Genomic DNA, 16,153 nt, shown 5'->3' with positions numbered 1-16,153 from the left:
TTTGTCTGAATAATCGGCCAAATTCCGCCTTTTTTCTGTAATACAGGATCAAAATTTAGGCAAACTTTCCCCTTTAAAGTCCGTTTGATCCCTAGTGTGGAATGATTTGCTGGTCTTGGCGGCTGCACACGGGAGCCAAGGGAAATGGGGAAACACAGGAGCAACTACCGGACGTCATCGCGGTCCAGAAAGAATTATGGAAAATATACATTATGGCCCTGATTCTAGTTGACTTGGTCCCCCATGTGTTTGTAAGGGGGACCAATGTTGAAGCCTGTGAGGGCTTCTGTGAGGGCGCCTTCAGAGACTTGCATAGTCTACGCGGCGCTTGTAAAGGGGGAGGGGCGGGATGGAGGCAGGCAAGGGTGCAAACACCCTGCGTTTCCTGGGCATACCCTTCCAGGGCCGGGCAACTGACAACACCTAGGCGAACAGGCCTGCGTTACACCCGCCATCAGCTCCCGTGCCCATGACGTGCCGCTGTTGGAACACGACTCCGGCCATAGATCACAAATTCGTGCTCCCTCTGTAGCATCTGGCGCGGGTTCTGGGCTCCTCTGTACAGCCGCCCACACCCAGAGCTTTAAAGTGACATTTTTCTGTGAAGACTGGTATAATAACAAGCGTGACGCACCCACCTTCTAAGTAGGTGGATTTTTCCTTTTTCCTTTGTGTTGTGTTTTGTTAATTGGGTTTTCCAGGGACATGGACATTTAATGATACAAAAACAGAACGACTTCAATCAGCACAAGGGCCACGGCGCTTTCTTTGCTGGAAACAGGGAACTATGACAACACAGGCGCTGACACACTGACTGGGACAAAGACAGATGGGAAATACTACAATAGAAATATGACATACTGTACTGTAACTCTATGATACAACGTGCGACGGTCGAGGGTGATACGGAATAATGGACTGTTAAATAATGGTTTGCCAGGGGATGCTAGCTGCAACCTCCGCGTGAGGGGCATGTGCCCATGTTCAGGGCAGGATTGCTGGCGGCTGCTGCAGATGTCGTTCTCCCCAGATCAGCACACGGCACTGAGCAGCGTGTGCTGAGCCGGGGAGAGAGGCTGTGCTGCTGCAACCTGTCATCTCTCCTCACTGTCCCTCCAGCAGACCAGGGCCCAGGTAAAAAGTACACCCACCCCCCTTTCGACAGCCCTGTGCGACCAGCCAGTGATAAAGAAAGTAGCAGGGAGGCCTTGGGCATGTGTACTACAGGCCAGACCCCTGCAGTCTACCGATAATCACCCGGCCTGGTAAGCAATTCGGTCTGATCCATTGCCCAGACTGAATTTTTTGATGTTACGTTCTTAGGTCTGTAAAGGGTATGTGATAATGGTAAGGGGGCACTGTCATGTGGCCTTATTTGAACTGGAGGGCACTTTCATGTTGTCAGTATGAACTGGAGGGCACTGGAATGTTGTCAGTATGAACTGGAGGGCACTGTCATGCTGTCAGTTTGAACTGGAGGGCACTGTTATGTCAGTTTGAACTGGAGGGCACTGTAATGTTGTCAGTATGAACTGGAGGGCACTGGCATGTTGTCAGTATGAACTAGAGTGCACTGTAATGTCAGTATGAACTGGAGGGCACTGTAATGTTGTCAGTATGAACTGGAGGGCACTGGCATGTTGTCAGTATGAACTGGAGTGCACTGTAATGTCAGTATGAACTGGATGCACTGTAATGTCAGTTTGAACTGGAGGGCACTGTTATGTCAGTAAGAACTGGAGGGCACTGTTATGTCAGTAAGAACTGGAGGCCACTGTTATGTTGTCAGTATGAACTGGGGGGCACTGTTATGTTGTCAGTATGAACTGGGAGGCACTGTTATGTCAGTAAGAACTGGAGGGCACTGTTATGTCAGTAAGAACTGGAGGGCGCTGTTATGTCAGTATGAACTGGAGGGCACTGTTATATCAGTATGAACTGGAGGGCACTGTTATATCAGTATGAACTGGAGGGCACTGTAATGTCAGTATGAACTGGAGGGCACTGTAATGTTGTCAGTATGAACTGGAGGGCACTGAAAGGTGTCATAAATCTCATCTGCTCTATGTAATGTGGAGGGCACTATAATGTGGTGTAATATGAACTGGTGCACTGCAACATGGAATATTTTGAACTGGAGGGCACTGTAACAATTTGTGAAACTTACTTTTAAAGTGTGCGGAATTTCGTAAGATGTCTTTCCTAATATGCGTAGCGCTCTGCCTGCACAGATTAGACATGGATTCATTAGATACCTGATCACAAGATATCTGACATATCACAAGGAACACACTAGGCTTCTATAGAACAATAGCTTGTGACAACATATCCCTCCACACCGCGCCAAGTCACGCCCGGCCAGCTGTATAATATGCGCAATCAGAGTGGTTAAACTTAACAGTAAACATTTGGATTAGCGACGGAAGGGATGCTCAAGAGAAGGGGGATGGGAAGGGGGGACGGGGGGGGGATTAAAAAAATCAGGATATGCAGATTAAATTAAAGAGAAATTAGCATTTTTTTGTTCTTGTCAAATTTTCCACATGGCTACAGTATTTTTATTCCAAATTCTGGGATTTTCCAGACGCAGTTCCATTTCCTTATTGCATGAGAATAAAATCTCTTTTTTATTTTAAGTAATTGAAATTGGACCAGATTTGGGGTAAACTATGATCCACTACACATTGCACAGGGCTCTCTACGCATTGCACTGGGCTCTCTACGCATTGCACAGGGCTCTACACATTGCACAGGGCTCTACACATTGCACAGGGCTCTACACATTGCACAGGGCTCTACGCATTGCACAGGGCTCTATACATTGCACAGGGATCTATGTATTGCACAGGGCTCTCCTTATAGCACAGGGCTCTCCTTATAGCACAGGGCTCTCCACATAGCACAGGGCTCTCCACATAGCACAGGGCTATCCACATAGCATGGGGCTCTCCACATAGCACATGGATCTCCACATAGCACAGGGCTCTACACATTGCACAGGCTCTATACATTGCACAGGGATCTATGCATTGCACAGGGCTCTCCACATAGCACAGGGCTCCCCACATAGCACAGTTCTCTCCACATAGCACAGGGCTCTCCGCATAGCACAGGGCTCTACACATTGCACAGGAATCTATACATTGCACAGGAATCAATGCATTGCACAGGAATCAATGCATTGCACGGGGCTCTATTCATTGCACGGGGCTCTATTCATTGCACAGGGCTCTCCACATTGCACAGGGCTCTACACATTGCACAGGGCTCTACGCACTGCACAGGGCTCTCCATATACTGTAGCACAGGGCTCTACGCATAGCACAGGGCTTTTCACAAAGCACAGGGCTCTCCACAAAGCACAGGGTTCTATACATTGCACAGGGTTCTATACATTGCACAGGGCTCTATACATTGCTCAGGGCTCTATACATTGCTCAGGGCTCTATACATTGCACAGGGCTCTCCACATTGCACAGGGCTCTCTATACATTGCACAAGGCTCTCTATACATTGCACAGGGCTCTATACATTGCACAGTGCTCTCCTATACATTGCACAGGGCTCTCCTATACATTGCACAGGGCTCTCCTATACATTGCACAGGGCTCCCCTATACATTGCACGGGGCTCTCTATACATTGCACAGGGCTCTCTATACATTACATACGCTATTGTTTTGCTATTTGAGCTTGCGCATGCACGCTATGACATTGCCACTCAAAAATGTACAAAAACTTACGGCAACATTTGCCTGTATTTTTCATATCGACATTTTGACCACGTCGACTTTTTCACCATGTTGACCTATTGCACGTCGATCTTTTGAAGTGGACCTATTGACTGTCACTCTATCTGGACACTGTCTTCCTAATCACCCCTCCATGTACCCTACCGACTGTAATATATGAGTCCTCCTTCCACATGAGGAACACACAGCTAGACGTAAGTGCATTCTCCCAGATGGGTGTCAGGTGGTGGCATTATGCAGGGTACAGACGGTACGGCGACACACTGTGCCACTGCCAGCCAAAGGCCACACACTTGATTTTCAGCATGGATGTAATTAACCCCTGGGGTATCTGGAGGAATCTTACAGGACATTCCTCTGGGCTGATCAAATGTCATCAGGATCCAAAGGGTTAACAGAGGAGCATCCCACACTGTATTGTGTCCTATACATAGACACATGTATTGCTGCAATCCGGCTGACAAGCACCACAGTATATGTATCACCATTACCTAGCTCACTGCAGAGAGAGGAAGGTTCCCAATGTAGATGGGTGAGCTCATCACTGTCATCCATCTGGCTGCTGCTGACCGGCATCTGCACACTAATGTAATATCTGTGACTCACGTTACCCTGTAGGAGGGGCAGAGCTGCAGACTGGGCCATACCAGCGTCAACCAGATACGGAAATGCCCAAATATTTTAATTTCACGTCGCACCCCCAAACCCAACCTTGCAGAGATTTGGGTATATGAGAGTGACCCATAGCAGCATATTTTATTCAATGTTCCTAAATGCAAAATGTGTGTGTGTGTGTGTGTGTGTGTATGTGTGTGGTGTCATCGACTAGGCCACGTTGGTTGTGTCCATGAAAGGACCGTGCTCTCTTGGCTCCATGAATGCGTCTCGGACGGCTGTACTCTGGCCAGAAACATTTTTAAGTTTGTTTTATTCCACAGAGACTGAAGAAGATAAAAATAACAATTCATTTACAAGCGCCGAAGAGAAGAGTACCCCACAATTAATGAGCTGACAGTCTGTACTGTCTCAGGATACACAGCATAGCAACCGTCTCCTAGCAGATGTGCTACAGAACGTTCCGAGCGGAACATTTCCTGCAAACCGCAAACCAGAGATACATTTTGATGCAACGTTAAGTTGAATAGATTTGCTTAGAAGCAGCGATTGTGTAATCAGGTGTTAGATCCACAAAGCGACGCGCAGGGCTGCACGGTTATCGTGTTGTAATCTTTGTGTTCTGCGCCTTCTCACGGACGCCATTCCCTGCTGCGCTTGTACATTTGCAATGCACAGAATTTACTTACAGTCTATGACTGGGCTGGCCAAACCAGTCCTCGAGATCTACTAACAGTCCATGTTTTCCAGACCACCTAGCTGGTGCACATGAGTAGTCATTACTTATTGTCACATTTCCCAACCACCAAGCTGGTGCACAGGTGCAGTCATTACTAACTGTCACCAGGGACGGTGCAGGCCGCCAGAGCGCCCCAGGCGTGCTCCCCCCCGCAGGAGACAGTGCACTCAGTGATTGATGAGACACTCCACGGGTGGCGGGGGGGGGGTCGATGCCGTGGCGGCCGCGAAGTTGGGGGGCAGTTACCTTACCGCTCACCTCCATATCATCAAGGTGTCCCCACACCTGCTCCATCTTCCGCCCTCCGCCCTGACTGTCACATTTCCCAGGCCACCTAGCTGGTGCACAGGAGTAGACATTACTAACTATCACATTTCCCAGCCCTCCTAGATGGTGCACAGGTGTAGTCATTACTGTCACATTTCCCAGACCACTTAGCTGGTGCCCAGGTGCAGTCATCACTAACTGTCACATTCCCCAGATCTCCTAACTGGTACACAGGTGCAGTCATTACTAACTGTCACATTTCCAAGACATCATAGCTGGTGCACAGGTGCAGTCATTACTAACTGTCACCTTCCCCAGACCCCCTAGCTGGTGCACAGGGGCAATCATTACTGTCACATTCCCCAGACCACCTAGCTGGTGCACAGGTGCAATCATTACTAACTCACATTCCCCATCCCTCCTAGCTGGTGTACAGGTGCAGTCATTACTAACTGTCACATTTCCCAGCCCTCCTAGCTGGTGCACAAGTGCAGTCATTACTAACTGTCACATTTCCCAAACCTCCTAAAATAGTGCAGTCATTACTGTCCCATTTCCCTGCCCACCTAGCTGGTGCACAGGTGCAGTCATTACTGTCACATTTCCCAGAACCAGCTGGTGCACAGGTGCAGTCATTACTAACTGTCACATTTCCTAGACCACCTAGCTGGTGGACAGGTGTAGGAATAGATTGTTGCAATAATATTATTGCTTGGTTGCATTGTGATCAGTTTGTGGTAAATAGGTTACAGTGGTCTAATCAATAGCGAGTCCCCCAGACTGCCGTGTACACAGTGCGCAGGTAACGCTGAGCATCTGTCTGCATCATGTAGCAATTAGCGCTATGTACAATTAATCAGGGACCTAACTGCAGGATTCATGGGATCGTTTCCCTACGTTCATGTTATGTAAAGGCTGTTACATGTGTTTCTTGCTTGTGTATTATATTTGTTTCTTTGGGATACGGTCTACAGCATGATGGTCGACAGTCATTAGGTCGACACCATTAGGTCGACATGGGTCTAGGTCGACACAGGAAAAGGTTGTCACATTTTTAGGTCCAAAGGTCATTAGTTCGACAGGTCGTTAGTTCGACAGGTCATTAGTTCGACAGGTCGTTAGTTCGACAGGTCATTAGTTCGACATTGTCTAGGTCGACAGTCAAAAGGCGACCTGTGTTTATGTACCTGTGGGTACCTCAACAGTGGTCGACGAACCAAGTCGGCACAAGTTTTTAGTTCTTTCACATATCTTTCCATTTCCACCTAATGCATGTCGACTATGCTGACTGTCTAATTACCTCTATACCGCACCCTTTGCAATTATGTGTTGTAATATAGATATATCTATATACTGTATAAGCGAATGCGCCAAGGCCGCAGTGTGTTTGATGTGCGATGTTGCTGAGACCCTGTGCCCTGGATGACGCATTCCTCAAACAGACCTGTGCTGAACACTATGCCAACCGTGCTGACGTTTGCTAGAACTGTTGGCGCCGGTTGGGCAGAGGAGATTCCAGCCGGAGAGGGGTTATAGCAACAAACAGAATGAATAACGTTAATTAGTCCTTAAAGGCGTCTGGAAGAAAAGAAAGATCAGAAGTCAAACTGGGGATTGATCAGAAGATTGCTGGTTGCTATACCCAGGATACGCCAGGGGGAGGGCAAAATATATCATCTGGAAGAATGAATTGGCAAATGATGATTGTTTGGAGCACAAGCAGCTAGAACAATACAGTGATTGCAGCATTTATTGGTTCTGAGAATCGTTTTTCTCGTCTGCATTATTAGGGTTTAATGAATAATCCAAAATTGTCTGATAAAATCTGATTACACAACGTTCTGCGCTGAACAACATGTACACCTAGTCGTCACCCGGTCTGTGTCTGTAATTAAAGGGCTGAACATAACCAGACGCTGGATGTTGTTACGCCGACGCGTGTTCAACGCCTCATACAAAATAACTATTTAGTCCTTTTATACTTACCCTGGATCTCTTGTTACTATGCACATAAAGCCCTATACTCCAGGTCCATATCCCTAGCCATACACCAATCAGCATGCTGACAGCCATTCACTGTGTGGCCACAGGCTGGGAGGCAGGAAGAGAATGCTGCACTCTGATTGGTGGATAGCTCCAGCCATCCACCAATCAGCATGCTGACAGCCATTCACTGTGTGGCCACAGACTGGGAGGGAGGAAGAGAATGTTGCACTCTGATTGGTGGATAGCTCCAGCCATCCACCAATCAGCATGCTGACAGCCATTCACTGTGTAGCCACAGGCTGGGAGGCAGGAAGAGAATGCTGCACTCTAATTGGTGGATAGCTCCAGCCATCCACCAATCAGCATGCTGACAGCCATTCACTGTGTGGCCACAGGCTGGGAGGCAGGTAGAGAATGCTGCACTCTGATTGGAGGATAGCTCCAGCCATCCACCAATCAGCATGCTGGCAGTCATTCACTGTCTGGCTGCAGGCTGGGAGGCCGGTAGAGGATTCTGTGACCACTGCCCAATTGTAGTGCCCATTGTGCCTATATGTTACTCTGGCCCTGCTGTGACAAACAATTAGCGTAAGCCAGGCACATATGCTACCGCTGCCATATCAAGCACAGCATAAAGTAAATGTAATTTACAGTGCCCAGTTCTTACACTGCTGATAGTGGTCCTATGATAATTTGCTGCTGTGATCCCTACTTATACAGTATTTCAGGTTAGCTGGCCATAATGCCCCCAGGTTTATATTAGGACTGTGCAGCCACGAGCCCCGGACAGTATGGTCAGAGACGTGGCGCAGTGCGCAGATAGCTCACCAGGACCTCGCACTTTGTTGGCTGTAGAGGGAGAATTCTCCTTCCCACATAAGCGATGTCCCATCTGGAACATGATCTCACCAATAAGCAGCTGTTGCTCTGTACAGTATAGTGACATTCTGATGGAACATACAGGGTTAGCTGTGAAAACGGAACCCCAAAATAAACGGTTAATTCAACAGGGGAATAAAGGTCTGAAGCTCCCCCAGCAATGCTGGTCAGTGCAGCCTTTATCTTTGTCCCTATGTGTGTGGGGGGGATAAGGGGGGGTGGGAGGGGGGGGGGACTGCATTGTCGCAAACCGAGCCATGGACAGGCCGGAACACCGACTTTACCCAGGCGGGTAACTGCAGGCATCTTGAATATTTTTCTGGGCAGAAGCACCACCTACGATTCAGGAGCCTCCCGGCCATTCCGGGAGAGTAGGTGTGTCTGGGTGTGACCGGTGTACTACTGGTCACGCGAGGACGGTATGGAAACGCCAGGTTTGGAGCCATCCTCAGAGTCTAATACCAATGTCTTTGGGGGTTATTCCGGTTGATTCGCAAGGTTGCAAATTCGCAGCCTTGCGAGTCCACCAAAACCCACCTTGCGTATGGTGGCCTTGCCCCCCTCGCAGCGTGTGTCGCATGCACTGGCTGCTAATGGATGTTTCGCATAAACATCCATTCAAAGCCTGCGGAGGAACCCCTTATGTAATCCTACATTACCAGGGAAGCCCAGGAACGGAGCATTTTTTCCCTGAAGGAGAGGGTCAGGTAGGCAACCCTTTCCTTAGTGCAGCCCTGGGGTATGCGTGCAGTATAGATACAGCTTGGGGTACATGTGCAACCCAGGTACACCAAGGGTACAGTACATCCCTGGGGAAGGTGCATATACCGTTCTCTCCTGGTGCAATATACCGCTGTTCTCTCCTGGTGCAATATACCGCTGTTCTCTCCTGGTGCAATATACCGCTGTTCTCTCCTGGTGCAATATACCGCTGATCTCTCCTGGTGCAATATACCGCTGTTCTCTCCTGGTGCAATATACCGCTGTCCTCTCCTAGTGCAATATACCGCTGTTCTCTCCTGGTGCAATATACTGCTGTTCTCTCCTGGTGCATATACTGCTGTTTCAATACTGACAATTCCTCTCTAAATCGCCCGCTGAGTCTGATGATTGATTGGTCTAAACCATGTGCTTTATATTTCAGCGATCAGCTGTCGATTCCAGGGAGTTTTCCATGTGGAGCTAGAAACCAGATACAGTCTACTGTATGATGACGCCATAAAAGCGTGTACTGATCTAGACGCCAACATAGCGACCAAGGAGCAGGTGCATGTGGCGCATGGAGTTGGCTTTGAGACTTGCAGGTAAAGTTCTACCCTTTTGCTTTATTTTCTGATGCTACGTATTAGTCTGGGGAGAACGTTGGAGCCACAGTGCAGCTTTATATACTACTGTTCTCTCCTGGTGTCTCATTGACCACTGCAGCGCTACAGTGTCCCTTAAGGGGGGGATGGTGCGCCGAAAATTTTGCGGCGAGGGGGGCGCATAATAGGTAGTTACGCCACTGGTCTCAGTGGCCACCGCAGCACTACAGTATCTTTTACTGTGTCTCAGTTGCCACCGTAGCACTACAGTGTCCCTTACTGTGTCTCATTGGCCACTGCAGCACTACAGTATCTATTACTGTGTCTCAATAACGACCGCAGCACTAAAGTGTCTCCTCCTGTGCATGAAAACAAGTGTTGGCATTTGGAATAAACCTGCAGATCACTTTTTTATACCACAATTTTTCCAGGTTTTAAGTGTCGCCTCTCTTTGCAGATATGGCTGGGTGCATAACAGCACCGTTCTCATCCCCCGTATCACACCGAATCCCAAATGTGCTGCCAATTACGTTGGTGTCATTGTAATCCACTCTAATTCCACTTCTCAGTATGATGTCTACTGCTACAGTGCCACAGGTCAGTAATGTATCTTATGTACAGTGATGGGATTTGTGTAATACTTGGCTGATGTCCACTGTCAGGGGCTGGTGGTAACTCATGTCTGATCACCAGGGACGGATTTGTGCCTAGGCCCGTGAGGCACCGGCCTCAGGGCGGCACCAATTAAGGGCGGCAGGCAGGCTGACATTCTGTTAAATAGCAGCATGGCAGAGCGGGTGGGCAGCGGCGAGTGACGAGCGCCGCCGCCGCAGACATGAATTATCATATGTCGGCGGCAGCACCGCTCGTCACTAGCCACTGCCCACCCACTCTGCCATGCACATTACATCACCGCTCAATGGCTGGGTCCGACGGTCCTCCTGCGCGTCTGGAAATGGCTCAGGCTCACTGCTGTCGGCTCCGGCCCATTGGCTAGTCTACACATACACAGTCTATTGGCTGCTGTATATCCAGCAGCTGAGCTGACCGGCGCACAGATCCTCCCTGCGCTGTCAGTCGCAGTGTGTGAGCCGGTGAGAGACTGACGGAGACACTGTGCTAATCACTGTACTAATAAGTGCCTCCCTCCCTCCGGGTACAGTGAGCAGTCCAGAGTGCTTAAAAAAATATTAAGGTGGGCTACAGTTACATTTTTATGAAATATTTAAATAACAATATATATGCATATATGATTACATTAAAATAGGGGGAGGGGACACAAAAATGTTGTGCCTAGGGGCGGCCTGGCCCCTAAATTCGCCCCTGCTGATCACCATACATACCGTGCCCCAATGCACCCTGTGGCTGGTGGCCAGTGATATTGCTAGGTCCATCTGGTCTTTATGTCTGCTCCACTATGGGAAAGGCAGTCATCAGCGTTAACCTTTTAGTAAAATGTATGGTGAAATGCCAGTGAAAGGGCTTTTCTCAGCTTCATAAATAGACCCTTCAGTCTAGCACGGGTGGTGGCAAACAGAACTTCTGGGGCTCCACATAACCCTACAACTACCAGTTGCCACTAACACAACCAGCTCATCTTGATAGTTGCACATAGAACTACAGTCTGCGGCTCTCTATCGCTTCACGCCAGGCCTACTTAGTTCTCAGGAAGCTGCAGCACATTATTCACATCAAAAGCTGAAACACTTCGGGTCGCAGCCCCAGCACTACTCCTACCTGACTGCTGTCTGTATGCAACGCTACGGAAATAATGTCAGATTGTGGGTACTACAGTATGTCCCACATCTGGGATATAAACTTCTAACATGGGGTTTACTGAATGGTGTATTTACTTTAATATTATATCTTACATTATTCCTGTAGTATAGGGGACTCCTGCATAATCTTATTATAATTAAACCAAGTAATTTGCATCTAGATATAGAAGAGATATAATGCACATTATAGGGACAGTTTGCGGTTTTCCAGTGTCTCCGAAAAAGTGTGTGTGGGGGGGGGGGGGGCATTGCAGCACAGTTCAAAATCACACAGGGGAGGCACAGCAACTGCCACCAACTGCCATTCCAAAATGACTTACTGGCAGTAGGTGTAGCTCCCCTATTTGAATTTTGGACTGTGCTACAGGCTCCCCCTCTGAATCCGCCACTGGAAATAACCTTATCCTGACAGGAGCATATCACACTTCAGTGCTATAATTACACATTAGCATGCCTCATCCGCCATCCCTTAGCAGGCGCACCCCGACCCGCCCAATTCACTGCAAGTGCAACCTTTTGACCTCTTGGAGTTCTAATATCTAAAATTAAGTTCCTATACAGAAGTGTGGAGCCCACATCTGGCGTCTGCGCACTATGTAATTCCGATTGATGCGTCCTTAGATGCCGCCATTTGTTGCAGCTGACAATAATTGCACCAGCCCCGTGACGGGAGGTATCGGCTTAATAGAGCTGCAGTAAAAACATATACAGTCAGAAGGTCCCCGAATGGTCTGCTTGAAAAAGGTCAACAGGGTCAAAAGGTCGAAGGGAAAAAGTTATGCAGGTTCAAAAGGTCAACAGGACAGATGGTCAACGCAAGTTTTTTTTAAACTTTTTTTCCATATTCTCAAACGTACCGGAAGTGCGGTGAGCGCAGTGAGCTGGTGAGGGCTTACGCTTCCACTAATTTGGTCAGATAAGTAGGAGCTTACAAAATAACACCAAAAAAACCCAGTGTCGATTATTTTCGTGTCGAGCATTTTCTTGTTGACCGTATGTACCTGAAAACCTTTCATAGAGTCTACTTTTTTACATGTCTCCTTTTTGACCCCGTTGTCCTTTTGCATGTCAACTATTTGGAGTCAACTTATTGACTATGGCTTTTAATGTCGATTTATTGGACCGTTTCGGTGGCAGGGGCAGTCTCTCTGTCTGGCCGCATCTTCCTATACCGGCGGCCCTTCTATAATGCGCCCACTGAAGAGTCGGATTATCGTGCACTAGTAACCACCTGCATACAGGATGAGGCCTATACTCATTCATTATTTTATATATATAATGATATACCTATTGCGTCTATGCTGACATTGTTGTGTTTTCCTGCAGAGACCACCGACAAGAACTGCGAGCAGTATGATTACAGCAATAAGAGCGTTCAGTCCTACGATCCGACCGAAGAGGAAGGTTTGTCTAAAAAAAAAAAAAAAAAAACGTAGAACTAACTCCAGTTGCTGGTAGCGATAGTAATTATGGGAAACCATATAGTGAACCCTCAGCTTATGTAAAATTACTAGAATCCACCACAGCGAAATGCGCTGCAGCGCTTCCTCCATAGCCTTGTGGCGAGTGTATCCGAACTCCAGCCTTCTGCTCAGTCTACAGTACATGTATGTTGGCAACTCCCTGCCTGCCGGGTCGGAAGCCAACATGCTGAAGAGGACAGGCTTATTCATAGAAATGTGACACCATTGCATTCCACTGTTTTGTCTGCCTGAAGAGTGCACTTGTCACTTACACACAGAGCAGGCAGCCATTTTGTGAGCACAGGCTTCTCTCGTCATGCCGCAAAATGGCTGCACTCCGTTGCATGCCACAGGAAGTGCCTAAGTTTGTCTCAGGGGACCTGGCTGCATTGTGCACTGTGTGCGGGTGACAGGCGCATGTTATGGAAATTGCAACCCTACATGTCTCTAGGGATGACCTATTACTTAGCAAGTCCTTCCTTACTCTCTTCCTGCATGTTAGGAGCCTTCAATGATACTGAGTCCATTAACGTGAGTGACACTCACCCTGGGCTCGACATAAGTTCCGCAAATCCTGAGCAAGGGAATAAATTGGAGAATGGTACCGCGGAGCCTGAGACAGACACTGAGCAGCCTGATCACTCAGGTGATCACCCGGGAGCGAGCGAAGACGGAGACATAAAGGATTCCTATATTAGTAATGACGGCAGTGTTGTATATGTCAGCAATACTAACCCCGATGATCTGATCCCAGTTCATTCGACCGATCCAGAAGATGACATTGCGGCACCTACAGATCCTTCTATTCACCAGGATTCAGCTTCCATCCATGGTAGGAGGGTGCCCGGCCTTGGGTATTAGTATAAGGTCCACGACTGTATATAGTCTCAGTAGTCTACATCTGTTCCTAGACGTCTGTGGTGTCCTGTCCCCGGTGTCCCTGGTGTCTCTTCGTATTGGTCTTTGGACTTTTTGTATGTTTTCTTCTTTTTATTAATTTAACTGTATAAGTTTCTGTTTGTGAAAGGTGAGTATGCATACTATAATATACCGGTTCATTGGTTTTGGGAGATGGAATATTATCTGTCAGCTTAATATGCTCAGCGTTGGAATCTGATATTGTCATCATTGGGGAAGCAACTAAAACTCTCAGGCAAAGCCCTTCGGAAATACCCTCCTATTTATACCTGGTCTCCAGGTGATGTATGAAGAGACATTTTCAGGATTTGACCGGTCCTGGGTTGGTGTACTAGCCACCACCAGCACCTGGATTCTTTGGTTTTGCTTTATATATCTCCAGACTATGACTAAAGCACATAAGTAAGGGATCTGATTACTGGTCATAGCCCCCAAATTTTGTAGACCTTCCACAATGTCAACCAGAACAATGGCAAGTCTCCCCCAACCTCTGTGACATACAAATCCGGATTGGTTCCCTATTTCATTGCTGCCAACTGCAGACATGTCATGGATTTAGGGACAGTATTAGGGTTCTCTAAGGGAAAGTTCATAGGACTCGTACTTACTTGATGACCACAAACACCGCAGAGTAGGTTGTGAACAAGCATCGGCACACAAGGCTGCTACATCAAGTAGGTTACCCCTGCTAGCTTGGGTAGTTATCCCCTTACTAGGGGTAATTATACTGCACTTGTTTGTGAAGAAACCCTGAATTCAGGTGACCTCGCTGGTTCTTAGGGTGTAGATAAATGACATGGTACATGACTCCCTGGTTTCTAGAGAATGAAAGGACCGCTACCCATATATTGGCATTGAGACTCTCGCTGTAGTAAAGTGTTGTAGCAGAATGAGATTGTCACAGTGCCGCCGGCTTTCTTTGTCATCTTGCCCCGTCTACTTACCCTACAGACAACACCCACACACATGCCCATGAAGATCCGATGGATGGAGAAAAGCTGAGAGATGAAAACGAAGAGGGTGAAGAGGGTGCTGGATCAACAGATGAATCTTCTGGCTCGAATCAGAACAAAGTGCGAAGGAGGGCGGCGGTTCCAGGTGAGATAGCTCTACCGGCACAGCATACCTCCCGATTTAGGCAGCACAGTCCAACTCTACAAGAAGGCATTATCCCAGTTGGGCTGGAGGTTGGTTGGTGAATCCCATTTGGAAGGGTGCAGTGCCGGGGTGCAAGTAATGTCTGTTTAACATTCCCAAGGTGGTTCCCAAACTGAAGATTGGTTTGAGACCCATGGGGGGGAATGTATAAAACCTCCAAGAGAGAAGTCGCCCATAGCAACTTCTCGACTTTATCTCTCTTGGATGTTTTATCCTCCCATGGGTCTCCAGAGGCATCGAGAGGGGAGGGTATTCACTAATTGTTGGTGAGGCCCAGGGTCACTGCTAAGGCTTTGAGGGGCATGGTCATGGACCTTCTGAATTTGACCTCCCCCCTGGACCTGGGCCTGGGCCTGTGGTAGTTTTCTGTGGCACCAATCTCCAGATTAAAGTTTAGGAAGCACCGTGTTTAACAGACATTGTGAAAATGATTGTAAATACACCATAAACCAAAGAAACCAATCAGCAATCTGCTATTGTCCATATAGTGCGGGACGGACAGTTAAAGGAAATGTCTGTTCGGTTGACATATTTTAGAATGTTGATTTGTTTGACTTAAATTAAAATATATTTGTCAGTTTAACAACCAGACCATGGAACGTACCTGCCCTCTCCAGACCCTGACTTTGTGTTGCTAAATACTGATGATCTTCCTTTCTTTACAGAGTGGCTGATAGTGTGTGTGTCGCTGGTGTGCCTGGGGCTCATCTTCTCAGTCTGCATCGCACTCAACGCTGGCAGAATGTAAGTGGTACCTCTTATATCAACCTAGAGAAGCGAGGGAAACGCCATTGGTTTAGGGTAATACTAAAAGTGGGCAGTGGTGGACAGGAGCACAATAGGACCACGTTCTACACAATTAGCCGAAAGTAGCCAATCCACCGGCTGCAGTCACCTCTCTTTATATAAACGATTAATAAATGGAGAATGGGGTGGCGTTCACTGGAATGCGCAATTCTTCCCGTGTCACCAGGAACCTATTAAACCCCAGATCTGGGCTGAATGAAGAGCAGACCAGCTTTGCGTAGGAACCTGGAGTTTATCGCTGCTGTGGAAACAGAGGCTGCGGCCATGAGGCCGGTCACCCTGGGTCTGGTATGTGTACAATGCACACGGCCCTGATTGGAAACATTCCCCTCCTGTAGAATTGCAGGAAGCCCAGGAGTCTGGGGGTATCTCATGGAAGGAGGAGGGGGTTTCCTCAGCAGCTGGGATCTGACTTTGTAAAAGCTCCTGGTTCAACTCTGAGGGATTGCAGCGGGGACTGTAAAACAATTGCGCAGTAATAGGAGGAA

At 48.0% G+C, this 16,153-nt stretch overlaps 1 protein-coding gene across 2 annotated transcripts in view; it reads left to right on the top strand.

Annotated features, from left to right (window-relative positions):
- The window catches only part of CD44 (CD44 molecule (IN blood group)), a 39,622-nt gene that overhangs the window by 17,986 nt on the left and 5,483 nt on the right, over positions 1 to 16,153 (top strand). Inside the window, exons 2-7 of one of the 2 annotated variants that reach the window (XM_083163880.1) lie at positions 9,382 to 9,541; positions 9,999 to 10,138; positions 12,646 to 12,723; positions 13,285 to 13,614; positions 14,652 to 14,798; positions 15,524 to 15,602. In XM_083163880.1, coding sequence (XP_083020006.1) covers positions 9,382 to 9,541; positions 9,999 to 10,138; positions 12,646 to 12,723; positions 13,285 to 13,614; positions 14,652 to 14,798; positions 15,524 to 15,602 — 934 coding nt within the window. The remainder of the gene's footprint in view (positions 1 to 9,381; positions 9,542 to 9,998; positions 10,139 to 12,645; positions 12,724 to 13,284; positions 13,615 to 14,651; positions 14,799 to 15,523; positions 15,603 to 16,153) is intronic. The other variant, XM_083163881.1, reaches the window with a different exon arrangement.

This window comes from Crinia signifera, chromosome 11 (assembly GCF_055691185.1).
Source record: "Crinia signifera chromosome 11, ASM5569118v1, whole genome shotgun sequence".
In the NCBI taxonomy this organism is placed as follows: Eukaryota; Metazoa; Chordata; class Amphibia; order Anura; family Myobatrachidae; genus Crinia; species Crinia signifera.
The sequence above is the reverse complement of the archived record's forward strand: the minus strand, read 5'-3'. Positions and strand labels throughout refer to the sequence as shown.